The sequence below is a fragment of the Homarus americanus genome, unplaced genomic scaffold, assembly GCF_018991925.1.
Source record: "Homarus americanus isolate GMGI-L3 unplaced genomic scaffold, GMGI_Hamer_2.0 scaffold3044, whole genome shotgun sequence".
NCBI lineage: Eukaryota > Metazoa > Arthropoda > Malacostraca > Decapoda > Nephropidae > Homarus > Homarus americanus.
The window spans coordinates 75004-102870 of NW_024728609.1; the positions used below are offsets into that span (position 1 = coordinate 75004).

At 43.7% G+C, this 27867-nt stretch overlaps 1 protein-coding gene across 1 annotated transcript in view; it reads right to left on the reverse strand.

Moving 5' to 3' along the window:
- The window catches only part of LOC121866150, a 200464-nt gene that overhangs the window by 32250 nt on the left and 140347 nt on the right, over nucleotides 1-27867 (reverse strand). The window contains exons 5-15 of the mRNA XM_042365741.1: nucleotides 22969-23100; nucleotides 20956-21040; nucleotides 19800-19958; nucleotides 18693-18924; nucleotides 16482-16683; nucleotides 14243-14405; nucleotides 13231-13640; nucleotides 9459-9625; nucleotides 5974-6116; nucleotides 5431-5632; nucleotides 5117-5312 (exon numbers count right to left, since the gene is read on the reverse strand). Of these exons, the coding sequence (XP_042221675.1) occupies nucleotides 5117-5312; nucleotides 5431-5632; nucleotides 5974-6116; nucleotides 9459-9625; nucleotides 13231-13640; nucleotides 14243-14405; nucleotides 16482-16683; nucleotides 18693-18924; nucleotides 19800-19958; nucleotides 20956-21040; nucleotides 22969-23100 (2091 nt within the window). The remainder of the gene's footprint in view (nucleotides 1-5116; nucleotides 5313-5430; nucleotides 5633-5973; nucleotides 6117-9458; nucleotides 9626-13230; nucleotides 13641-14242; nucleotides 14406-16481; nucleotides 16684-18692; nucleotides 18925-19799; nucleotides 19959-20955; nucleotides 21041-22968; nucleotides 23101-27867) is intronic.

Below are 27867 nucleotides of genomic sequence, written 5' to 3' on the forward strand. Positions count from 1 at the left end.
CATTTTGATCGCCATCTTGTGAGAGGATTAGTTAGATTATTCTTCATATCTCCGGTTAGAAGAGGAATTTTAATATACGTGTCAAGGCGTCAGCGAGTCTCTAGATCAAGGTTTTGTTCTAGAATTTCCTCTTACCTCTTTACGTATGAGAGAAATTTACCATAACGAACCTTGGAGAATCTATCTTTGTGTCGCATCTTGAGTGAAGTAGTTTGGATACGTTCTCAAGTCTTCAGTTACAAAGAAAATTTTTAACATTTCAAAACTTGGAGAGGCCTTTGTACCGTAGTTTAAGTGAACCAATTGGATAGACACGTTCTCACAATGTTCACTTAAGGGGAAAAATCAGTAAGAACCCTTTGTGGCATTACGTAAGTGAACCATTAGTTGGAGGCCATCTCCCTCCTCAAACTTGACGAGTCTCTGCAAAATCCCAGACTGACACAGGTGACACGAGTGACCATAAGTGGAGGGGAGAGAGGTGGAGGGGGGGGGGAGGGGGGATGGAGTGGCAGGGAATAAGCTGTACCTGTCTACGGGCGGGGAATTCCCTCTCCTGACTCTTCCATTTGCGTGCCGCGGTAAGGGTCGTGCTAGCTATGGACACCACGGGAACCTGGGCCTTACGTGAGCGTCCATTGATATGTTTTGCAAAGCGCTGTACGTAATCTGCTTATAAAAGTTATCCCGATTCTTCCGGGCGGCAGCACACACCCGAACGACCCTAACGAGAGCACCTAGTGTAGTGTGGCCTCTCAGGTGAGTTCTGGCCAGCGGCGCTCTGACCATACTCTCTGCTGTCTGAGTCTGTGTCATGTATGGGTAGCTGTATGATGTATGAGTGGCTGTATGATGTATGTGCTCCTGTCATGTATGAATGGCTGTATGATGTATGCGCTTGTGTCATGTATGAGTGGCTGTATGATGTATGAATGACTGTATGATGTATGTTCTCGTCTCATGTATGAGGGGCTGTATGATGTATGAATGACTGTATGATGTATGTTCTCGTCTCATGTGTGAGTGGTTGTATGATGTATGAGTGGCTGTATGATGTATGCGTTCGTGTCATGTATGAGTGGCGGCTGTATGATGTATGAACTACTTGCGTAATGTATGAACTCGTGTCATGTATGAACTCGTTGTCATGTATAATGTATGTTCTCGTATCATGTATGGGGGGGGGGGTTGTATGATATATGAACTTGCGTAATGTATAAGTGGGTGTATGACATCATTATGCGCCTGTGTCATAAAAGCATTAGAGTGGAGGAGACTGCAGCGAGTCGATTGGCTTACACAAGGCAGCCCAGTTTACACACCCAACCTATATCACTCATATACTGTATATCTGTTCGAGTTAATGATGGTATGAGTCGGTGTATGGTGTATGTGTGGGTGTATGATGTATGAGCTTGGGTCATGTATAAAGTAGGAACTTGGGTCATGTATGATGTATAAGATTGTGTCATGTATGATGTCTGAGCCCGTGTTATGTATGATGCACGAGCTTGTGTCATGTAAGAGTGTGTATGGTGTAGGAGGATTTGTATGGTTTATGAGCGCGTGATGTTATATGAGGACCTGTGTGATGTTTGGCTCTTTATGTTGTATAATGTAAGAATCTGTATGATATATTGACCTGTATGATGTATGAACCTGTATGATGTATGAACCTGTATAATGTATGAATCTGTATGATATATTGACCTGTATGATGTATGAACCTGTATGATGTATGAACCTGTATAATGTATGAACCTGTATAATGTATGAATCTGTATGATATATTGACCTGTATGATGTATGAACCTGTATGATGTATGAATCTGTATGATATATTGACCTGTATAATGTATGAATCTGTATGATATATTGACCTGTATGATGCATGAACCTGTATAATGTATGAACCTGTATAATGTATGAATCTGTATGATATATTGACCTGTATGATGTATGAACCTGTATGATGTATGAACCTGTATGATGCATGGACCTGTATGGTGTATGATCCTGTATGATGTATGAACCTGTATGGTGTATGATCCTGTATGATGTATGAACCTGTATGGTGTATGAACCTGTATGATGTATGAACCTGTATGATGCATGGACCTGTATGATGTATGAACCTGTATGATGTATGAACCTGTATGATGCATGGACCTGTATGATGTATGAACCTGTATGATGCATGGACCTGTATGATGTATGAACCTGTATGATGTATGAACCTGTATGGTGTATGATCCTGTATGATGTATGAACCTGTATGATATATTGTCAGTCTTAACAATAAGGCACCAGGCACTAGAATGATGCCACTGGTGTAGACATAGGTGCAGGAGTGGGCTGCGGTGGCACTTAAGGTTCACCCAGCAGAGATTCAGGGGTGAGGCGTCTTGCATCTCTTTCATCACTTAAGTTTAGGGTCGTGGTTGATGCCACTAGTAGACGTAAGGGGGTGTCAGGCCTCAGGGAAGTAAAGTACACAGTATATCAGTACCTACCCTGTTCGGCATCTCATATCTTTAGGCTTATCTATGTAAATTATGAAATTGTATTCTATTTTATATTGCTTATACGCACGCACGCACGCACGCACAGACTACCGCATGTTTAGCACTTTATTGGACCCCCTCACTGTGCGATCTCCGCGGGTTTAGCACCTTATTGACTCCGGACTGCCGTCTACAATTAGGTATTATAGAGAACTTTTCCAATTAGGGTGTGTGAGGCACGGCAAGTGGGCACCAGGTGACGAAGTTCCCAGCGAACAGCAGTGATAAACCTTCACAGCAACAGCTAGATGGAGGTGGGGCTTCACTCCCTCCCACCTACCACTATTGAAGGACATCTAGGCTTATCCAAAAGGACGTTGAAAAGTTTCTACGTTAATTTCTTCCAAATTATGGTATTGTATGTGTTAAGTCAGTGATCATTTGACGGACATCTCTGTATCGTGGTTTAAGTGAGGCGGTGTGACGTGTTCACAGCATCTATAATTAAGGGAAAAATCAAAGTCTGAATCTCTTGAGTCGAAATCCAGAGATTATATCGAGAAGAAGCGTTTTACCTTAATTTAAAGACCCCTTATTTAAGTGAAGATCTTGAGCATCCAGACATATTTTTTCTCAGTAAAGAGACATCAAAATTAGCCTAAGTTATTACCAGAATTTGAAACGGTCTTTTATCTATCTTTTTTTTTTGAGGGGGGAGGGGGAGCTAAAGTGAAGTAAGAATCTCTGAGAACCAAGGCCTATTTTCACACTAAAATGGCAACAAAACTGTATTGAAACTCTACCGTAACTAGAATCAATCTCTTGTGGTCATTTATGGGAGAGAAATTCAAATGTGGTTTATTAGACAAGAGGACTGAGTTTGCCAGCGAGGTGAAGTTAGGACAGGCAGAGTGGCTCCTTACTGCCCTAAAGTTTGTACAGCTCGCGGTTCACTTCACTTCACTTCACCTACGAATCGCTTCAGTATTTCCTCAAAAATCTTGTCCTTTGTCCGTGCGTCTGTAAACGACAAAGTTATCAGGAAACTTTGACGAGTGTCGCCCACACGGCTGGCCAGTGGTGGACGATATGCCTGGGGACCTCCACACCACCAGGCTCACACGCTCCTACCTTGAAATTTTCCCCCAACTGGGTATGTAAAAAGGGAGAAAAATAAACAAATAACAACAATATATTACCGATTTACCTAAGCTACGACACCAAAAATTTCATACAATTACTTTTCGCTCAGCTGGTGGTGTGAGAATGCATCCAACTGGCTAACTCATCCATCCAAATAAAATGGGAATCTCAAAAACGTACGTATCTAACCGGTTCACTTAAGCTAAGGATCGATTGAAAAAAAAAATACCCCCGATTCGATTGCATAAACTATGACACAAACATTGAATCTTTTCCCCCCAACTGATGGCGTAGGAATACACCTCACAATCTTACCTAAGCAATGAAACGTCTACGGATTCTAAGAGGCTCATAGATTAAATCCTTGAAAATAAATACGTGACATCTCCTCTAACTTGTGGATTCATCCTCTCGACACAAAGATAGAGCACAAAACGTAGTCCATTTATCACCGAGACTCGACTATAACTCGATAATACACTGGTCTTTGGGAGTCAGGTTTAGGGGGGCTTAGTTATTCTCTTAAGGTGCCTCTGTCACTACTGGCGTGATACAGCGTCAACACCACGTGAAGATTAGGCACTCCAACTTATTTCACCCGATTATTTAACACCTTGACGCTAACCTAACACAACTTAATCTAAGACAACTTAACCTAAGACAAATTAACCTAACACAGCTTAACCTAACACAACTTAACCTAACACAGCCTAACCTAACACAACCTTAACTAACCAAACCTAACAACTTAACCTAACCTAAAGCTAACCTAACCTAACCCCACCCCAGGTAATATTTCTTTCTATAGCATATATATCGTCTTAACAGCATCAGGGTAACAACAACAACAGCAAAAACACTCTTTGTATTTTATATGCCAGTAGGTGGTAGTTAGGTCAGGTAGAAGGGCTTAAGAATAACACCTCACCTACTACTGCCTTGCTGTTCCTTGCCTCGAGATAATGAACCCGTTGCTATGACACACGTGCTGGTGTAAACTGTCGTACTAAAATCTGTACAAGGGCTTTTGGTTTGCTTTTAGTTAGATCAAATTCGTAACTTTCTTGGCCTTGGACTTTATTATTATTCATTATTGATTTATTATTATTATTATTATTATCATTATTATTATTATTATTATTATTATTATTATTATTATTATTATTATTATTATTATTATTATTATTATTATTATTATTATTATTATTATTATTATTATTATTTACTTATTATTACTCGTCTTCATTTGTGTTGGTCTTAGTTTTGTTTGTTGTTATCGTTTATCTTATCCTTGTTTCATGTTGTGGTCCTTTATTTGTTTATCTTATTGTTATTGCTGTACGTCCCTTAAGGTAAGCAGCCAATGGAGGAACACCTCAGCTTGTCAACTACTGGAGTCACATTCGTAGCCTCAAAAAAGTGAAAGTTGCACTGATCATGAATAATGGACTACAAGGATAAAGGCTTACGTGAATACTAAGATCCTGTGGAGACTACGATCCTCCGTGGTTACTAAGACCCCCGTGGATACAAAGACCCCCGTGTTACTAAGACCCCCCGTGGATACAAAGACCCCCGTGGATACAAAGACCCCCCGTGTATACCCCGTGGTTACTAAGACCCCGTGGATACAAGACCCCGTGGATACAAAGACCCCCGTGGATACTAAGACCCCCGTGGATACAAAGACCCTGTGGATACTAAGACCACCGTGGATACAAAGACCCCCGTGGATACAAAGACCCCCGTGGATAAAGAGACAATGAAGCAAGACAGTACTCACCGGGAACAGACTTGTCAAACATGGTACCGATGGGTATCATCGATTCTTCAACTTCTTCGTCATTCTCGTCGTTTACCTCGTCAGATCTACTTCCTCTGGACGGGGCTGCTCGCATCTCCTGCACTAGTCGAGCGAATAACATACCGTCTCCGGCACGACCTAAGCCGAAACCATCCAAAGTGGCTACGTCATCATCCACCATCTGCATAAGGGACGTGAGACGCAGATTAGTTAAATTGCTCCTGAAAATTCACACACACACACACACACACACACACACACACACACACACACACACACACTCTCTCTCTCTTTTCTCTCTCTTCCTCTTCCTCCCATTTTCTCCCTCTCCATCTTCTTCTCTCTTCCCCTTCTCCTCCCTGTCTCTTCTCCCTTTCTTCCCTCCCTCTATCTCCTCCCCTCACCTCTTCTCACACACACACACATACACATCACAGCTACCACCAACCACTTCAACTCTCTCTCTAACTCTCTCTCTCTCTCTCTCTCTCTCCTCAACAGATCATCGTCACCACCACGTACTTCGTCAGCACGGTCGTCCTCGTCAGTGTACTCGAAGGCGAAGTTGTTGTTGCTGTTGAAATTGGGTCCAGGTTTCTTGACATCCACACGCATTGGCCGCTGGAAGTTGTAACCCATATTTGATAGCAGGTCGTAGTCCACATCTGCAGGGGGGAGAGTGAGTGAGTGAGTGAGTGAGTGAGTGAGTGAGTGAGGAGAATTGACAGAATAAGGGCGAGAGAGAATAAATGAGTGAGTGAGTGATAACAGAGTAAGGGTGAGAGTGAGTGAGTGAGTGAGGGTGAAAATGAGTGAGCGAAAGAGTGAGTGAGTGAGAGAGACTGAAAGTGAGCAATGGTGAGTGAGTAAGGCCTGAGAGTGAGTAAGGCCTGAGAGTGAGTAAGGCCTGAGAGTGAGTAAGGCCTGAGAGGTGGGTCGACAGAGGTATGTGGAGGAGGAAAGTCCACCAGACCTGAACCCTGATACCTGTGACCTGTGAACTCTGATCCCTGAACTAACCTGAAGCTTACAACTAGTGACCCTGAAAGCCCTGAACTGCCCTAAACCATCCAGTCAATGATTAGTGAGAGGAGTCCTAAACTACCCACCTATGTCCACGAGCTCACTAATGACGCGGCCTCAGAGGGTGTTAACGCGTGGACGACTCAGGTAAATCCCTCACCTGGGTCTTAATGATCACAAACACCCGTAATGGCCGAGTATCATCCTCATATGACCCTAATGACCTATATGCAACTAAGGCCAATGATTCGTCACATGTCTTCATCATTCGGACATTTTTTTTTTAACATTCTCATAATGCCACAACGATTATAACTTTAGACGAATATTGATGTATAGATTAAAGTTAAGTAGGTGATGATGGCAGTAATGAGTCGTAGATAGTAATTAGTGTTCTTATATCTTGATGGTCTGATTGAGTGGTAATGGTGACGTCAGGTTACAGGGGGTGGGTGGAGGGCAATAGTTATAAAATTCTCAACTCTTCATTTATCTTCATTAGTGTTAATAAATCATTATGGTGTTAAATGGTGATATCAAACTAACTAACTGACTGACTGACTGACTGCGATATGAGACTGGAAGATAAAACAACATTATCAGTAAAGGCGTATCAGTCAAGTTCTTCACCTCTCGCCACAACACATAGAAAAAAAAAGTTCCCAAACTCCTGATAAAGAAAGACAGAAAATTGTCTTCCAAGATCTTACTGTAATGTATCTTCACACCACATCCAGTAAGAGTCCATTTCCACCTCACTGAGTCATATTCACGGCCAGAGTTTCCCAGAGTGAGTTTAATTAAGTTTTTGTACACTGAAGTAAAGACCGTAGGGGTGGGGGGGAACAGCATCCTAAGTATATGTACCGATATAGGTATAAATTGTGACGTCACTAGCCCTGAGTATAGGTATAAGTTGTGACGTCACTAGCCCTGAGTATAGGTATAAGTTGTGACGTCATTAGCCCTGAGTATAAGTTTTAAGCCACTTGCCCTGAGTATACTGTATGTGCTGAGTATAATTTCTGACATCACTAGCCCTGAGGATAAGTATAAGTCATGACGTCACTAGGCCTGAGGATAAGTATAAGTCATTACGTCACTAGCCCTGAGGATAAGTATAAGTAATGACGTCACTAGGCCGCACGACTCGCTACTGATTAATTATTATCACCGTTGACCAACAAACACCTGGACACACTGGCCTGAAGCTTCCGTCTAAGATTACGAATAATAATAATACTAATAAACAGGTAAGTAACGCATCTGTTATTACCTTTAGCTAATTACTATTAACTATACATTACAGAAACAGGATAAAATCTAAACAGTATCAAAGTCTCTAACGGGTCACATCTGTCAGAGCAGCTAAGAGAGATATCAATAACAATGACTGGGTCCCTTTCACATAACGTCCTGGGGGAAGAAAGGGAGGAAGAGAGTAAAATCTTCCAAGAGTTAATAAAAAATGAAATATATATATAATAGGTATTTAAAGATACTCGGTGAATTGTATATTGGTTATTATGTTCCTGTTAGTGTCATGACCACCACCACCAGCTATATAAGACCCAGGTGACGGTCGTATGTGTGTGTGTGTGTGTGATGTAGTTCAATTTACCACCACCAGAATGTCATCTAGGTGGAGGCACACACACGCACGCACGCGCAGGCCCACACTGGTGACAGACATATGTGCAGCACACCAACACCTCACAACACAACAACACCCTCACAACACAACCAACACCCTCACAACACAACAACACCCTCACAACACACAACACCTCACAACACAACAACCCCTGCTAACACACCAACACCCTCACAACACACCAACACCCTCACAACACAACAACACCCTCACAACACACCAACACCCTCACAACACACAACACCCTCACAACACACCAACACCCTCACAACACAAGACAAAGGATATATAGCATTTTTTAGTTAAATAAGATGGGAAGGAGGGAGGAGGATGATGGAAGAAGCAGAAAGAGGAAGAAGGGGATGGAAGAAGGGAGAAGAGGAGGATAGGAGGAGGAGGAGCTGAAGACGGTAAGCTCCTCACTAACTGGGAGATCTACAGGAGTGAAATACTGCACACTAAGGTGGTCTCCTCCCCTCTCCTTCTCTCTCCCTCCCCCTCTCCTCCCTTCTCCCTCCTCCCTCTCCCCTCTATCTCCTCCCATCTCCCTCCCTCCCCCTCCCCTCCCTCCCCTCTCCCTCCTCCCCTCCCCCTCTCCTCTCTCTCCTCCTCCCCCTCTCCTCCCTCCCTCCCCTCTCCCTCCCTCCCTCCCCATCTCCTCCCTCCCCCTCTCCCTCCCTCACCTCCCCCCCCCTCTCCCTCTCTCCTCCCGCCCTCCCTCCCCTCTTTCTCATTCCTTTCTGAACTCCCTTCCTCCTATCCCTGGCCTCCCCTCCTACCTCTCTGCCCCCCCACTCTCTCTGGCCTCTCTCCCCATTTTATGATCTTCCTTTCTCTCTGGCCCCCTTCCTCCTTTTTGGCCTCCTCCCTCCCTCCCTCTTTGGCCTCCCTTCCAATCTCTTTGGTCTCCTCCTCCCTCTTTGGCCTCCCTCCCTACCTCTCCCGCCTCCCTCTCTGGGCTACCTCCCTCCCTCTCTCCCTGGTCTCCCTACCACCCTCCTTGGTCCCCCTTCCAGGTCTCGTTCCCTTCCTGCCCTGCCTCTCTCCCTTCCTCCCTGGCTTCGTTCTCTCCTTCCCTGTCGTCCCTCTTTCCTTCCCTAGTCTTCCTTCCTTCCTCCTTCCCTCCCTACCACCACCCAATCCTCCACCATCCTTTGAGAAACAAAAGAACATCACTGATCACATCTTAATTCTACGGATCAAGTTTAAGTCTGTATATAAATGGTTGTGTTAAAAAAGTGGGATTAGTAGCAGTCTGGTTTAAGTTAGGTTAGCTTAGGTTAGGTTAAACAGACACACATCAAAAGATCCACAACAGACACAAACTTACTCGCTGATTCTTCATCCTTCTTGACAAACTTGGGTGTGCTGGACTGGCCAGATCTCAGTCGGCCATCCACGTACATGTCATAGTCATCGTAGTCATCCAAGAAGCCGTTCTCTGAGTACTCCTGGAAGTCATCGTAGTCCCTCAGGTTGCTCAGCTGTGGCCCGAACCTGTCACGGAGAAGTAACATGATTTTACCTGTGGCCCGAACCTGTCACGGAGAAGGAACATGATTCTACCTGTGGCCCGAACCTGTCACGGAGAAGTAACATGATTTTACCTGTGGCCCGAACCTGTCACGGGGAGAACAGTTCTACCTGGCCCGAACTTCAGGGAAGAACATGATTTTACCTGTGGCCCGAACCTGTTACAGAGAAGGGACATCTGGAAACTTTTGAAGATCTTAAGTAACGATGAACAGTTTATTGTTAAAAAAAAATGCTACGTTTGGATTGTTTACTATTTATCCTGACAGTGATACAGCCTAAAGTAGAACCACCAATCACAGTCCCCATTACATACAACCTTACTTAAAAGTATTGCCAGGTAAAATTGTGAGTACGATAGACAGAGTGAGGTCGGTGGAACTTTGGCCGACTGTACAATGTTTGTATACCTGCACTGTTTATGTAAACCTACCAAAAAAAAAAAAAAAAGTCTTGTCAGTTGTCTCTCCCATCCATGAACCCTCTGAATACGTCCCTGTGAATCCGAAACTGTGTGTGTTGTTTCGGATTCACAAGGTTCATGGATGAGAGAGAGGGCTGGCAGGACTTTTCTTGGTGGGTGTACAATGTTTGTATACCTGGACTTGTCTATGTACAATGTATACTTATATTGTATGTTCACAGTTTGTATACATAAACAAGACAAATATCAAAGTCTCATCTATCATTACTCATAAACTGTTAAAGATTTTGTTTTTTGCACAATTAAGGGATCACCCTAAGACGAGACTCCCCAGCTGATGAGCCCCAAACTAACCTAACATTATCTAACCCAATGGTGAGGGTGTATACTGGTGAGGGTGTATACTGGTGAGGTGTGTATACTGGTGAGGTGTGTATACTGGTGAGGTGTGTATACTGGTGAGGTGTGTATACTGGTGAGGGTGTATACTGGTGAGGTGTGTGTATACTGGTGAGGTGTGTATACTGGTGAGGTGTGTATACTGGTGAGGTGTGTATACTGGTGAGGTGTGTATACTGGTGAGGTGTGTATACTGGTGAGGTGTGTATACTGGTGAGGTGTGTATACTGGTGAGGTGTGTATACTGGTGAGGTGTGTACTGGTGGGGTGTATACTGGTGAGGTGTGTATACTGGTGAGGGGTGTATACTGGTGAGGTGTGTATACTGGTGAGTGTGTATACTGGTGGGGGTGTGTATACTGGTGAGGTGTGTATACTGGTGAGGGGTGTATACTGGTGAGGGTGTGTGTATACTGGTGAGGTGTGTATACTGGTGAGGGGTGTATACTGGTGAGGTGTGTATACTGGTGAGGTGTGTATACTGGTGAGGGGTGTATACTGGTGAGGTGTGTGTATACTGGTGAGGTGTGTATGGTGAGGGTGTATACTGGTGAGGTGTATACTGGTGAGTGTGTATACTGGTGAGGTGTATACTGGTGAGTGTGTATACTGGTGAGGTGTGTATACTGGTGAGGGTGTATACTGGTGAGTGTGTATACTGGTGAGGTGTGTATACTGGTGAGGTGTGTATACTGGTGAGGTGTATATACTGGTGAGGTGTGTATACTGGTGAGGTGTGTATACTGGTGAGGGTGTATACTGGTGAGGTGTGTATACTGGTGAGGTGTGTATACTGGTGAGGTGTGTATACTGGTGAGGTGTGTATACTGGTGAGGTGTGTGTATACTGGTGAGGGTGTGTATACTGGTGAGGGTGTATACTGGTGAGGTGTATACTGGTGAGTGTGTATACTGGTGAGGTGTGTATACTGGTGGTGTATACTGGTGAGGTGTGTATACTGGTGAGGTGTGTGTGTGTATACTGGTGGGGTGTATACTGGTGAGGTGTATACTGGTGAGGGTGTATACTGGTGAGTGTGTATACTGGTGAGGTGTGTATACTGGTGAGGTGTGTATACTGGTGGTGTGTATACTGGTGAGGTGTATACTGGTGAGGTGTGTATACTGGTGGTGTATACTGGTGAGGTGTGTATACTGGTGAGGTGTGTATACTGGTGAGGTGTGTATACTGGTGAGGTGTGTACTGGTGTATGGTGAGGTGTGTATACTGGTGAGGTGTGTATACTGGTGAGGTGTATACTGGTGAGGTGTGTATACTGGTGAGGTGTGTGTATACTGGTGAGGTGTGTATACTGGTGAGGTGTGTATACTGGTGAGGGTGTATACTGGTGAGGTGTGTATACTGGTGAGGTGTATACTGGTGAGGTGTGTATACTGGTGAGGTGTGTATACTGGTGAGGGTGTATACTGGTGGGAGGTGTGTATACTGGTGAGGTGTGTATACTGGTGGAGGTGTGTATACTGGTGAGGGTGTATACTGGTGAGGTGTGTATACTGGTGAGGGTGTATACTGGTGAGGTGTGTATACTGGTGAGGTGTGTACTGGTGAGGTGTGTATACTGGTGAGGTGTGTATACTGGTGAGGTGTGTATACTGGTGAGGTGTGTATACTGGTAGGTGTGTATACTGGTGGTGTGTATCAATTGAGGTGTATACTGGTGAGGTGTGTATACTGGTGAGGTGTGTATACTGGTGAGGTGTGTATACTGGTGAGGTGTGTATACTGGTGAGGGTGTATACTGGTGAGGTGTGTATACTGGTGAGGTGTGTATACTGGTGAGGGGTGTATACTGGTGAGGGTGTATACTGGTGAGGTGTGTATACTGGTGAGGGGTGTATACTGGTGAGGTGTGTATACTGGTGAGGTGTGTATACTGGTGGTGTGTACTGGTGAGGTGTGTATACTGGTGAGGTGTGTATACTGGTGAGGTGTGTATACTGGTGAGGTGTATACTGGTGAGGTGTGTATACTGGTGAGGTGTGTATACTGGTGAGTGTGTATACTGGTGAGTGTATACTGGTGAGGTGTGTATACTGGTGAGGTGTGTATACTGGTGAGGGGTGTATACTGGTGAGGTGTGTATACTGGTGAGGGTGTATACTGGTGGTGTATACTGGTGAGGTGTATACTGATAATAGTGTATAAAGGTAATAGCATATACTGGTAAGGGTGTATACTGAGAATAGTATATACAGGTAATAGTGTATACAGGTAATAGTGTATACAGGTAATAGTGTATACTGGCGAAGGTGTACAATAATGTCTGTGAAGTTGATGATGCAGCTGCGGGACTCACTTCACCACCACCAGACACAGGTACTGGTCCAACACAAACAAATAAGGAGGCTAAATATAATTATATCAAGCAGTTTGAATCTTGCCTTGATCCCAGGAGATGAGTATGTGTGTGTGTGTGTGTGTGTGTGTGTGTGTGTGTGTGTGTGTGTGTGTGTGTGTGTGTGTGTGTGTGTGTGTGTATAGCTTCTAGACAATGGATCACCATGTATATGACAGCAGCACTAACAAACTATCTGGGTAATAGGGCCCACAGAATTTTTAGAGCACATTATTCATCATTACTGTAAATTAAATACCAAGTTAACCTCAATGATGAAAGAGACTCCTTCAAGCACCACTTTGTTTAACACGTATAGGGTATATATATAAAATACTCTCGTTAAGACATTCATTGCCCCACACACACACACACACACGCGCTACTTACGCTTCTTGCAGTGCCGATAGCTTGGATGAAGTACGTGGAAACTGGTTTGGAAAGTTATCTTCCAGTAAGAGTCGGTCCCGCGTCATATCTCTGAAGTTGGCTTCCAAGGGAGGTTCATCTTGCATCAGGAGGCGGTCATGGGTGTTCTCAGGTCCTATGTTGTCAGGCATGTAGACCTCCTGAGGAACATACTGACCCAGGAATCCAGGGAAGTTTCTCAGATCATTAGGCACGTTCCGCATGTCTCCACGAAGGTTCCTGAAGTCTACCGGGGAACGCTGTAGGTTGTCATACATCCCTTGCATGTTACGTAGATCGTCAGGTGAGTTACGAAATCCTCCGGGCACACCACGCAGATTTTGTGGCATGTTAGACCAGCTCGAGGACTCTCTGGGATCCATGAAACCCTTCTGCAGTAAAAAGGGGAAAAATCGTCTCTGAATTTTGAGTTGTACAGAAATATTAATTAACATAAATCACAAGAAGGAATACCTTTGATGGACCTACAGTAAGTGTTGTTATCTAGTGCAGAAATTAAGACTTGTGAATAATGATTGCATTTTTTTAGTAATTGCTGCGGCTTAAAACATTAAATTAACAACAATCACCACTGAAAACAGTGAACTCAGTGATGAGCAAAATAAACTAATAATTCTGAACACAATAAAATAAATTAACCAAAACCTTATCACCAGTAAAATCTTTATATACAGACTTCATATAACTCAATAAAATACATAACCTACGAATAACTATACAGTATAACATATATTAGTGTATGTGTCAATATACAGTAGGTGTACAGTGTAAGTGACTACTGCTCAGAATTCTTTAAAACAAATGAAAGTCACATGGATCATATCAACGTGTGTACTAGTGCCTCTAACAAGTTGAATTTTGGGTTTATTACTATTATTACTATTATTATCATTATTATCATTATCATTATCATTATCATTATCATTATTATTATTATTGCACAGTTTGGAAACATCATCCAAGTGTTCGTCACCTCATCGTCAACGCCCGGCATGAACTGACGGCCGCCCTCGGTATACATGGGTCTTGTTGGCCGTTCATCAAACACGCCTTCATCCTCGTCCTCTTCCTCGTCGAGATACCCTTCGGGGAAGAACACGGCCTCGTCGGTACTGAAGCGACTAGGCTGCTGTAACCTGCTGAGAGAAAGCTGGTCGTTAGTATGGCATGTACGCTTACGAACATTAGATGGTTAGTTAGTTAGTTGGCTGATTAGTTAGCTGGTTAATTAGTTGGGTAGTTAGTTAGTTAGTTAGTTGGTTACTTACATCGTTAGTTGATTAGTTAGCTAGTTATTTGGTTGGTAGGTTAGTTAGCTGTTTAGTTTGTTGATTATCAAGTTAGTATGGTGGTGAAATTATCAGGTTAGTTTGTTGATCAGTTAGCTGGTTAGTTTGTTGATTAAGTGGTTAGTTAGTTGGTTAGCTAGATAGTTAGTCAATTATTAAGTTGGTTCGTTGATCTGTAAAGACAGATACTTAGTTAGCCAGTTAGGCAGACAGGTAATTAGTCAGTTAATTAAGCAATAAGAAGTTAAATAGTAAGTTATCCAGTTAATTAATCTGTTAGTTAGCTACTTAGCCAGTTAATTAGTTAGTTAATTAGTAGGTGAATTAATTTGTTAGTCAATTAGCAAGTTAGCCAGTTAGGCAGTCAAATAATTAGCTACTTAATTAGTTGTAATCTACTAACAAGGTTATCTATACCTCGCTAGTAATATGACCTAATGAGTGCCTCAATAATTGCTTCTAGTCTATGAAGGTGTTAAATTATCCAATACTTAATTAAACACCAATTATAAAGTAATTAGAAAGTTAGACCATAATGACTATAATTTATTAACTGATTATTAAATTCTACAGACGGACAAAATTTGGCCTGTAGATCTTCCCCCCTCTTGCTGACACCTGTAGATCTCTTCACCCTCTCACTGACACCTGTAGATCTCTTCTCCTCTTGCTGACACCTGTAGATCTCTTCACCCTCTCACTGACACCTGTAGATCTCTTCTCCTCTTGCTGACACCTGTAGATCTCTTCACCCTCTCACTGACACCTGTAGATCTCTTCTCCTCTTGCTGACACCTGTAGATCTCTTCACCTCTCACTGACACCTGTAGATCTCTTCTCCTCTTGCTGACACCTGTAGATCTCTTTCACCCTCTTGCTGACACCTGTAGATCTCTCTTGCTGACACTTGAACATCTCTTCACCCTCTTGCTGACACTTGTAGATCTCTTCTCCTCTTGCTGACACCTGTAGATCTTTTCACCCTCTTGCTGACACCTGTAGATCTCTTTTACCATCTTTGACACCTGTAGATCTTTTTCACCTCTTGCTGACACCTGTAGATCTCTTCACCCTCTTGCTGACACCTGTAGATCTCTTCACCTTCTTGCTGACACCTGTATATCCCCCCCTCTTGCTGACACCTGTAGATCTCTTCATCCTCTTGCTGACACCTGTAGATTTTCTCCCCTCTTGCTAATACCTGTAGATATCCTTCCCTCATGCTGACGCCTGTAGATCTCCTCCCATCTTGCTGACACCTGTAGATCTTCACCTCTTGCTGACACCTGTAGATCTCCTCTCTTGCTGACACCTGAGATCTCTTCCTCTTGCTGACACCTGTAGATCTCTTCACCTCTTGCTGACACCTTTAGATTCTCCTCTTGCTGACACCTGTAGATCTCTTCACTCTCTTGCTGACACCTGTAGATTCTTTCACTCTCTTGCTGACACCTGTAGATCAACTCCCCCTAGTATCTCTCCTCTTGCTGACACCTGTAGATCACCTCTGCTGACATCCTAGATCAACTCCCTGTAGATCAACTCCCTTACTGGACACCTGTAGATCAGCCCCCCCTTACTGACACCTGTAGATCAGCCCCATTTACAAACACCTGTAGATCAGCCCCATTTACTAACACCTGTAGATCATCCCCACCTACTAACACCTGTAGATCATCCCCTACTGACACCTGTAGATCAGCCCCCTACTGACACCTGTAGATCAGCCCCTTACTGACAACTGTAGATCAGCCCCATTTACTAATACCTGTAGATCAGCACCACCTACTAACACCTGTAGATCATCCCCTCACTGAAACCTGTAGATCAACCCCCACTTTACTGACACCTGTAGATCAGCCCCATTTACAAACACCTGTAGATCAGCCCCACCTACTAACACCTGTAGATCAGTCCCCTTACCTCATATCTTCCAGGAAATCAGACACCTGTTTCCAATCGTTGAAGCTCAATTGTCTTGACTCGGAGTTACCCCGGGATGGCATCCCTCTCTTGCGGAAGACGGGGTTGACGGGCGTCTGGTAGTGGTAGGGCGACTGATACACGTCCTCGTCATCTTCCTCGTCCTCGTCACCATCATCATCATCATACCCGTTGATGTTGCCTATTGTGAAAAAAAAAAAATACTTGAACAATGTGAATAAAAATTATCCTCAGAGGTAGTCTCCAATATATATTTTTTCTTTCTTACATCACGTTTTAGTTTTCTTCCTGTGTAATGACTCCTCCTAATCCTTCTCCACCTATTACTCCTCCTCCTCTTCTCCCTCCTCCTCATTTTCCTCTTCCTCCTAATCCTTCCACTACTGATACTCCTCCTTCTCCTCTCAACATGTTCTCATTCTCTCTTTCTCCCTTCTCCTCTTCTTCCTCTTCCTCCTCGTCATCTTCCTCTTCCTTCTACTACTACTACTACTACTATTACTCCTCTTCCTCTCCACATCTCCTCATTCTCCTTCTCCTCCTCTTCCTCCCCCTTTCTTGGGTGATGATAGCCAGTAGAATGTTCCCTCATATAAGTCCAGCCACTGATCATCTTCACATCTTCCAACTTTAAGAAAGATTTAGCCACAATAACGGAAACGTTTGCAACAACAGGTGAAACGTACTCAAACTATCCAACCAGGAGTGAACTCGTAACAATGGTTTTAAATTAGACAAATTCAGATTTAGGCGCGAAATAGGTAAACACTGGTTTGGAAATAGAGAAGTGGATGAGTGGAACAAGTTACCAAATATCATCATTAACTGGAATACGCTGGATAGCTTCAAACATAGGTTGGATGGATATATGAGCAATAGGGGTTGGGTGTAAATGGGACTGCCCAGTATGGGCCAATAGGCCCACTGCAGTTTCCTCCATTCTTACGTTCTTATGTTTGCAACAACAGGTAATGGTGGTGGACGTGAAGGCAGGTGATGATGGAAGTGAGGGCAGGTGATGGTGAAAGTGAGGGTAAGTGATGGTGGTGAAGGTGGTAAAAATGAGGGGAGGTGACGGTGGTGGTGGTAGAGGTGAGGACAGGTGATGGTGGTGGTGGTAGAGGTGAGGGCAGGTGATGGTGGTTATGGTGGTAGTGGTGGTAGAGGTGGGGGCAGGTGATGGTGGTAAAGATGAGGACAAGTGATGGTGGTGTTGGAGGTGAAGCCAGGTGGTGGGCGTGAGGCTGCCCTGGAGACACTCTTCTATACAGGTACCTAGGTTACCTATGATGACGCCAACCTTCACCTGGCTGCCGTCACTCACCTGGGAACCACACCAACCTCACCTCTCTTTACCACAACAACTCTACAATCAACCTCACCTAAACTTTAAAAACTGTTTATTGTAGAGTGGAAGGGTATAGTGTCCATAGAAATAAGTGTACAGTGGAATTGGATATTATCTTCACTTTCACAAACTTTTCTCTAAACAATCTCTCAGCAATTACAGCCTCAAAAGTCACAACCGTGTCAATGTGGTTTCAGCATTTTTTTTTTATCTAGTCAGTCAGAGTCAGAGCTAATGGAGTGCACTTAGTTACACAGTTTTTATATGAAAGGAAATATAATATCTTCCTTGTTCTGCTGGAGGGATGTGTCTACTGTGTGCCTGTTGTGGTTGAAGCTGTACTGGATATAGTGTACTGTGGGCGAGGGGGTTCTGGGTACACCTAAGGTTCACATATTGGTACAAGCGTGTGTGGATACGATACCTCAAATCCATACAGTACATAACTTATCCCCCTTTGAAACACACACACACACACACACACACACACACACACACACACACACACACACACACACACACACACACATGCTTACATGCTCACTCCACACACTTACACACACACTTACTACACTCACTCCACACGCTCTCATGCTCACTCCACACACTCACATACTCACTCCACACACTCACTACGGTCACTCACACATTCATTCCACACACGGACAAACTCACTCCACACACTCACTACGGTCACTCACACACTCCACACACTCACAGACTCATTCCACACTCACACATACTCACTCCACACACTCACTACGGTCACTTACACATTCATTCCACACAAGGACAAACTCACTCCACACACGCACACACTCACTCCACACACCAACACCCACCAAAGTAGTTGATGTAGTTAAGAGCTCTGGAGTTGTCGGGGATTGGATGGAGGTTGTCAGGTGCTGAAGGAGGGGCATTGCCATCGCTGGGGGGAGGTCCTGGGGGGTTGGCGGGGAGCGGAGCGAGCTGAGGGGGCCGGCTCAGAGTCTTGTCCCCTCCGCTACCCATCCTGCCACCCGTCCTGCCACCCTTCCTTTCGCCTTCTCCCCCTTGTCCACTCGTTACAGAATCCTGCAAGAGGTGGGGGTCAGGGATTAATGGTGGAGTCCTACACATAATGCAGAAGGAACTCTTAAGAATCCTACATGATATAGCGAAGCACCCATACCGATACCTTACACCGATTATCTCAATACCGATATCTCCATATTGATTACCTCATACCGATACTTTATACCTATTACCTCATACCGATACCTCAATATCGATACCTCCATACCGATTACCTCTATACCGATACCCAGATTCAAAACCGTTTCTTTCCTTATACTCTGCCCTGAGATTTGGTCCAATTGGTGTGGACTCCCGTGTAAACAAGAAGGTACCATCAGTTCATCACGGCCGACTTAGCAAAGAAGTAACTCTGTGTTCTGCCTTCATCTGTTGTCAGTGTGGGATTATGTAGTACGGGGGAACACCTCAGAGGCCACAAGGGAGTAGAGTGACTTCCTAAGCGTGGAGGAGGTCAGTTACCTTTCGCTCATTATAATTTCAATGACTAAAGATCTGTTTCAGTAATTGATTGTATTTCATTAGTCCTGAGTGTAAATCAAAGTACATGTTCATTATTTAAATGAAATACGGGTGAAATGATTTTTTTTTTTTATTATTCTTGTCCAAAAATACAGACGAAAGGGATCATATCGGACTACACTTAGATTACCGATAATGATTACTTGACAAAATACCGATACTATCCACTTGCCTATACCGATACTGTTTAATCGGGGCCCCCATCCCTAATAAATCGATGCGTAAAGTGAGGTAAAAAATTCTACTGACTTCAAAAATAATAAAACACAGGAAGTTACACCTACAGTACAGTTAGTATACAATTGGTTTGAGTTATTGCACTATACTCGTACATATCCCTCCACCGCGCCCACCTGGTGTTCATGATCCTGGTCTGGTTGGTTTCCTGGGTGGTCCTCAAGCAGCTGGTCCTTGATGGGTGGGAAGTAGACCTCATCAGCATAGTCTGAGTGGGGGTCGGTGACTGACGGCGTGAAGCGGACGATGGCCAGGTTGCGCGGGTCAACCTGCTCCTGTAACGCAAAACACAAGTATTACCAACTTTTTTTTAGTTTAGGTTAGGTTAGGTTAGATTAGATTAGGTTAGGTTAGGTTAGGTTAGGTTAGGTTAGGTTAGGTTAGGTTAGATTAGATTAGATTAGATTAGATTAGATTAGATTAGATTAGATTAGGTTAGGTTAGGTTATACCCCAGTTAATTCAGTTATACACATATCATAATCATGTTCATGACTGTCGTAAACACGGTTAGAACACGTGTTACAGAGGTTCACAAAATATTTAGAATGAATATGAATACAATCCCTTCTTACCTCTCTCTCTCTCCCTCTCTCTCCTTCACACACACACACACACACACACCAAGTAGTCTTGTGTTACAATAAGTTTGGCGTCCTGTTGAGCTGTATCCCGGGAGACACCAAGGCAACCACCACAAGACACGCCTCCTGCCCACCACCACACACACCGACCACCTCCATCTCTCCAACACCACACAGTCGACCACCTCCATCTCTCCAACACCACACACTCGACCACCTCCACCCCTCCAACACCACTACACACGACCACCTCCATCTCTCCAACACCACCACACTCGACCACCTCCATCTCTCCAACACCACCACACTCGACCACCTCCATCTCTCCAACACCACCACACTCGACCACCTCCATCTCTCCAACACCACCAACCACCTCCATCTCTCCAACACCACCACACACGACTACCTCCATCCCTACAACACCACACACTCGACCACCTCCACCTCCAACACCACACACCTGACCACACTCCACCCCTCCAACACCACACACTCGACCACCTCCACCCCTCCAACGCCACCACACATACCTCCAACACTTTTTTGTTTCTCACCTATGTCCTTAAATATATCCCACATGTTCCTCCTTTGTCACTATCTCTCTTCTCCTCCTCCTCCTCCTCCTCCATCTCTCACTACACACCATTTCCTCCCTTGTCACTATCTCCTCCACTTCCACTACTCACCAGTTCCTCTCCTTCTATGGCCCTCAACGCCCCTTCCAAGTCCTGGTCCAGGCCGCCATTGCAGCTGCTTATGTCAAACTCGGATCTGCGGGGAGGAGTCCAGGGTTAGCATCGGTCCATACTGACCTGTCCTCTGGTAGCAGATCATGTCAACAACAACAATAATAATGATGATGATGATAACGAAATTACCACAGCATTCACGGTAAATAAAAAAAAAACAATAATAATAACAAAGGGACAAAATACCTATAATAATTACAAAACAATGATAAAAATTATATTGAAAAAAAGAAACAAATAAAAAATAAAAATGAAAAAGAGAGGAATAAGAATTGACAAAAAAAAAACGAAAAAAAAAACGATATAAATTGTCCATCCCAGATCCATCCCCTCAAAAAAAGAAAAGAAAAAACCCACAAAAACATCAGAAGTAATCAACTTGAGGTACTCCCCCTCAAAAATAAATAAATAAATAAATACAAAATAATAAAAAAAATAAAAAAGTGTTTGTAGCAAGGCAGCTGATTGGCTGGCAGACGGATGCAGGAGAGGTACTATAGTTCTTTAGTCTTTAATCTATCGTATCTATAGTCTGTGTATTTTAAGTGACGGTGATAACTATTCTATGTTGTTCTCTGAGGAAACAAAACTTGGCTGGAATTATCTGGTAACATAATTACCTTGAAGAGAACACGAACATGATGAATAAGTTCTGAGTCGTAAACTCCGAATTGGTATTTTATAATCGTTTTCCTATTTTCTTCAAGATAATTACGTTACCAGATTATTCCAGCTAAGTTTTGTTTCCTTACACACAGTTTCGGGAAAATTACCATTGTATTCAGTAAATAAAGATTAAAGGGAAACAATATTTCCATGGTATGATTTCTAGTTAAACTGACGGACTACAACACAAGACCTCAGGCCATGCTAGGGAGCCGCGATTACCAATAGAACAATAAATACTAGGGTCCATCAGTCACACTTCCCACACTAATCACGCTGTAGCCTTCCGTTCCTACAGGACTGGCCGTGGTGATCATTTCTACAGCACTATATACAGAATTAAAATCTTACGATGGAACCACGCGAAAAAGAGTTTAATAAGCATATATGAAGCAGACCACACGATCCAACACTAAGTTCTGGTTAAGCAAGGTTAGGTTGGTTAAAGTGGTCTTGTTTGTAGTGGTACTCACACTTGTTTTAGCGTTATTCCACCACAGGATTTAGTACTGAATACCTTGTCAAAAATAATGAGAAAGAGTGTCACAGAATTAAATTGTGTCTTTACCAAATAAAACGTTTATGATGTTTATGTAAATCTAAGTTTAAGTAAATAATAGATACATAAACAAACAAACAAACGCAGAAGCGGCTCTGGTACATCATAAAATATTAAAGTTTATGTTCTAAAATCAATAGCCAGCGATTTATGTGCCCATTTTCTCTTATACTCACCATAGAAAACCAACAATCATGGTTGTAGCAAAGGGGAGTTAGGGGACACTTTAGCAAAAATCGACATTCAACAGTATTTCTTAAAATTGTTGCTATTACCATCATTATTATAAATATAATTCTTCCTATAACAGTGATGGTAGTTACGTAATCATTTCAGCATCGCAGCGTAATCCCAGGTATGAATATATTATATCCACCTGTTTATAACGAGGCATAGTTTTAAACTTAATATTAATTACTTTGCTATTTCTATTTAAATATATTTTCCTTGCTATTTTCGAGATAAAAACAATGATAACGTTGAATAACTGAGTAAATTAGTAAAAAGACTCAATGTAGCAGTAATATTTGTTTCATTTTTATTTATCTAATTTTACATAAAGGGTAGAGAGAAGAAAACTATTCCTTTTCAAATATAATTACATTGTATAATCTGAGGCACATTACTTGTGCTGGACCAAGTGTAACAAAGGATGGAGTACATAACAGGTGGTAGGGGGACATTGGGTGTATACCTAAGACACAGTGAGCGTACACTACACTTACTTGAGACGGATGGAGTGAAGCAGCGTCTGGAGGACACACTGGGTGTAGACGTGAGACCAGCGGTAACCAAGGAGGAAGAGCCGCTGCATCTCCTGCTCCAGCTGCCGCAGCTCCTCAGACCCCAAGTCATACCTGGCGACGCAAAAACAGTTATCAGTTAGGGGAAGAAACTCCTGCAGTTCGGTGTAAAACCAGAAGTTATCTGGGAGGAGCCAACAGAGAGGCTCGAGAAAACATGAGTCAGTTAAGGAATGAAACATCAACAATATAAGGGGAACAACTGACAACTTGAACATCGTGTTGTTGTTCGTGTTATAATGTTATTACTGCGCTTCGACAACGAAGGTCTTTAAGCGCGCAACAAGTTTTAGTGATACCCAAGTCCAACAACAATTAAAATGTGTGAGAAATAGAACTCAGTTGTACCGTGCTGCTTGGAAAAAACTCAAAACGTTAAGATACTGTACTGGCTGCTGTATTATGTAGATTTTCCAATTTGAGAAACAAAGGCAGAAACATGTGTACAAATTATGGTTCAGGCATGAATTACATGTATGGTAATGCATGTGGTGGCAGTATCAACAGAAGCAACAGTAAGGCAACTTGCATAGAGCGACAAAATCCTCAGAAACATTATTGCATCACCTTGACCAACAGTATACTGTAGTCCAGATAAGAGTTAAAGAGAGTCCAAAACGTAGAGTCTTGATGCAATAGGCCATTATATATTTAAGTATCCGCTAAACTAAGCCTGTCCTTTGATTGAGAAGCTAAATGGTCGATACTTTATTGACTACTATGAATAACCCATTAATAAAAAAAGTCGTCGAATTCAGCAAACACAAAGACAATGACAAACATATTTTAAGAGTAATACTGTTGTTTACTCTCCTCCAACAGTTCTTAAGTCTAATACTGTTGTTTACTCTCCTCCAACAGTTCTTAAGTCTAATACTGTTGTTTACTCTCCTCCAACAGTTCTTAAGTCTAATACTGTCGTTTATTTTCCTCCAGTATACGTGTTATGTGGTGGACTATAAAAAATAATTCAACCTCAAGCCGCCAAGCAATATTGATTGAGTTACCCCGCAACGAGCAGCTGATACGAGCACATTTTCTTTATTATTACAGAAAACAGATTTTCCTAATACTTTGTCGTAGTAACTAAAATATACTGGGTAAATGTTATCAAACTACTTTCTCTTTTTATCATCCATCTCAGTAGACTTTCATTAACTTTTTTCGATATTATTTTAGTTTCGGTCATCCGGGAAATCATAGGAATTAGGTTAGGTTAGGATAGGTTAGGTTAGATATCCAAACTATGATTTTTTCCGATGGTTTTTGATGTGATTTGGACCTTCCTATCTGTCGGAAATCACATAGTTTGGATATCTAAACACAGGAAAGACCGAAACTAAAATTCTATTCTTTTTTTTTATAATAAAGGTCATATAAGTGACGACAATAACTAGATTGTAATGAAAACCCCAAATGATTAAGTGACCCTTTCGATCTCTTAACACCCAATTTTATGTTTTATCTCACTGAAAAAAACCCCGGATAAAATGGCACAATTATAAAGTAACTAGAATTAAAAAACAAAAAAACAGGCGAAAACTATTGATTGAGTCCGACCTTCCTTTTCCTCTCCTCACCCTTAATACTCGTTTTCTGTACAGTTTACACGGCCATAACAAAAGACGAATATTTCTATGTTTAATGTACCGGTAACTCAAATAAAAATGAAGTCCTCGGGAAAATTGTTTTTATATCACATGTTACTTATGATTGAGGGACTTATACGGGGGGAGGGGAGGGGTAGACTTTTATAAACGAGAAGAAGACGGAGGAATAAAGAAGGAGGGGGAGAAATGAGTGGAGGAACAGGAGGAGGAGAAGGAAGAAGGTGGGTGGAGGTGAATGGAAGTGCAGAAAAAGGAGAAATGAGGTAAGGCAAGGTGGAGGAGAAGGAGGAGAAGGGAGAGGAGAAAGGAGGAGAGGGAAGGTGAATGAGGGAAGGTGGAAGAGATCTAATCAATGCCGGCGCTCTTACTATAATACATGCTCGTTCTTCTAAAGCGACTAATATCAGAGAGAGAGAGAGAGAGAGAGAGAGAGAGAGAGAGAGAGAGAGATCAATGCACAGGAAGCAATGAGAACCACTATAAAGAAGTCAGCTACAGGTGGTGGAGGAAGGAAGGGATGAGTAACAGAAGCGTTAACGTCAACAGAAGGATAGAGACCAAAAGGAGCATTAACATCAACAGAAGGATAGGTAACAGCAGCAACAGAAGGATAGACAACAACAACAAGAACAGGTGAAGGAAGAGAACGATAAGAAGTGCATGCATGGAGGGTGGCTGACGTCTCACACACACACACACACACACACACACACACACACACACACACACACACACACACACACACACACACACACACACACACGGTTATAACCACCAAGTATTGACTCACGCTCACTATATATAGCTCACCCACGCCCCGCGCCTGCCTCTCTCTCTCTCTGTTATCTCTGCGCCTGTCTGTGCACCTCCGCGCCTTTCTCTTTATGTCTGTCATCTCTGCATTTCTGTGTGTGTGTGTGTGTGTGTGTGTGTGTGTGTGTGTGTGTGTGTAGTGTGTGTGTGTGTGTGTGTGTAGCCGTTGTCTGTATGTGTGTCTGTTAGCTATGTTATCTGTATGTCTGTTGGTCCCCTCTGTCTTGTGTCTATTAGCCCCGTTGTCGATCTGCGTCTCTGTTAGCCCCGTTGTCTGTGTGTCTGTTTAGCCCCTCACTGTCTGTGTGTCTGTTTAGCCCCTTCACTGTCTGTGTGTCTGTTTAGGTCTGTCCCCTCACTGTCTGTGTCTGTTTAGCCCCCCTTGTCTGTCTGTTTAGCCCTCACTGTCTGTGTGTCTCAGCCCCCTCACTGTCTGTGTCTGTTTAGCCTCCTCACTGTCTGTGTCTGTTTAGCCCCCTCACTGTCTGTGTGTCTGTTTAGCCCCTCTCTGCCTGTGTGTCTGCTTAGCCCCTTCACTGTCTGTGTGTCTGTTTAGCCCCCTCACTGTCTGTGTGTCTGTTTAGCTCCCTCACTGTCTGTGTCTGTTTAGCCCCTCACTGTCTGTGTCTGTTTAGCCCCTCACTGTCTGTGTGTCTGTTTAGCCCCTCACTGTCTGTGTGTCTGTTTAGCTCCCTCACTGTCTGTGTCTGTTTAGCTCCCTCACTGTCTGTGTCTGTTTAGCCCCCACTGTCTGTCTGTTTAGCCCCTCACTGTCTGTGTGTCTGTTTAGCCTTCACTGTCTGTGTCTGTTTAGCCCACTGTCTGTGTGTCTGTTTAGCTCCCTCACTGTCTGTGTCTGTTTAGCCCCCACTGTCTGTGTGTCTGTTTAGCCCCTCTCTGCCTGTGTGTCTGTTAGCCCGTTGCCTGTGTGTGTGTGTGTGTTTAGCCCCTTCTCTGTCTTTGTTAACCCCTCTGTCTGTCTGTCTGTTAGCTCGATTTCTGCCTATCTGTGTCTGTTAGTCTAGTTTAAGTTAGGTTAGGTTTGGTTATAGGAGGGCTGACGTCACACACACACACACACACACACACACACACACACACACACACACACACACACACACACACACACACACACACTTCCTCCATCCAGGCTCAGGTAATCGTCTATCTCCTTTGTGAGCAGGCTCAGGGCGGGTCATGATGTGCAGTATCAATCTGGTTGTGTATGTGTGGTGTGAGTGTGGGGGTGGTGTGTGGGGGGGTGTGTGTGGGGGTGGTGTGTGGGGGTGTGTGTGTGTGTGGGGGTGTGTGGTGTGTGGGTGTGTGGGTGTGTGTGGTGTGTGGGGAGTGTGTGTGGGTGTGTGGGGTGTGTGTGGGGTGGTGGTGTGGGTGTGTGGGGTGTGGGGGTGGTGGGGTGTGTGTGGGTGTGGTGGGGTGGGGTGTGTGGGTGTGTGTGGGGGTGTGTGGGTGGGTGTGTGGGGTGTGTGGGGGTGGTGTGGTGTGTGTGGGGGTGTGTGTGTGGGTGTGTGTGGGGGTGGTGTGGGTGTGTGTGGGTGTGTGTGTGGGTGGTGTGGGTGTGTGGGTGGTGTGGGTGTGTGTGGTGTGGGTGTGTGTGGGGTGGGGTGGGTGTGTGTGGGGGGTGGGATAAGAGACGTGGGGTGAAGGAGGAGGCTGGGAACGAGAATCCAGCATACAATGTCTGACAAATAATAATACAATAAAAAAGGGGTTCAGGGAATGACTGTAAGTATTTGGTCTAAGAGATGAGACACTGGACCACCAGATCACTCAATCATGTACAGTCACTAAAAAAAAAAAACACTTATCTTTTCAAAATTGTGTTGAAAATATATGACAACAGACGAAGGATTCTGACAGCCCTACCTAGACAACAGGAGTCGCAGTGTTCATTCTGGAATTCATCGCCCGCCCCCCACCCCCAAAGTAGAGATAATTTTTTTGGAGTACCTTTTATAATATTGCATTGGTTCCTCACACACACACTTAGTTTTTCACGTAATTTAACACAGACTCAGAATTAGTTTTTTTTTCTGTTTACCTGAAAGATTAAATAACCTAATTTATTTCACCTGGTGACCAAGTTCTTTAATTTTACCTGAAGGGAGTTAGGTTAGATGTGACCAGGATCAATCAGGTTTGGTGATGAGGAAGAAGGATCATTGGGCGGTGAGGGAGGAGGATCAGTGGGCGGTGAGGGAGGAGGATCATCAGTGGGCGGTGAGGGAGGAAGATCAGTGGGCGGTGAGGGAGGAGGATCATTGGGTGGTAAGGGAGGAGGATCAGTGGGCGGTGAGGGAGGAAGATCAGTGGGCGGCGGGTGAGGGGAGGAGGATCAGTGGGCGGTGAGGGAGGAGTGAGGATCATTGGGCGGTGAGGA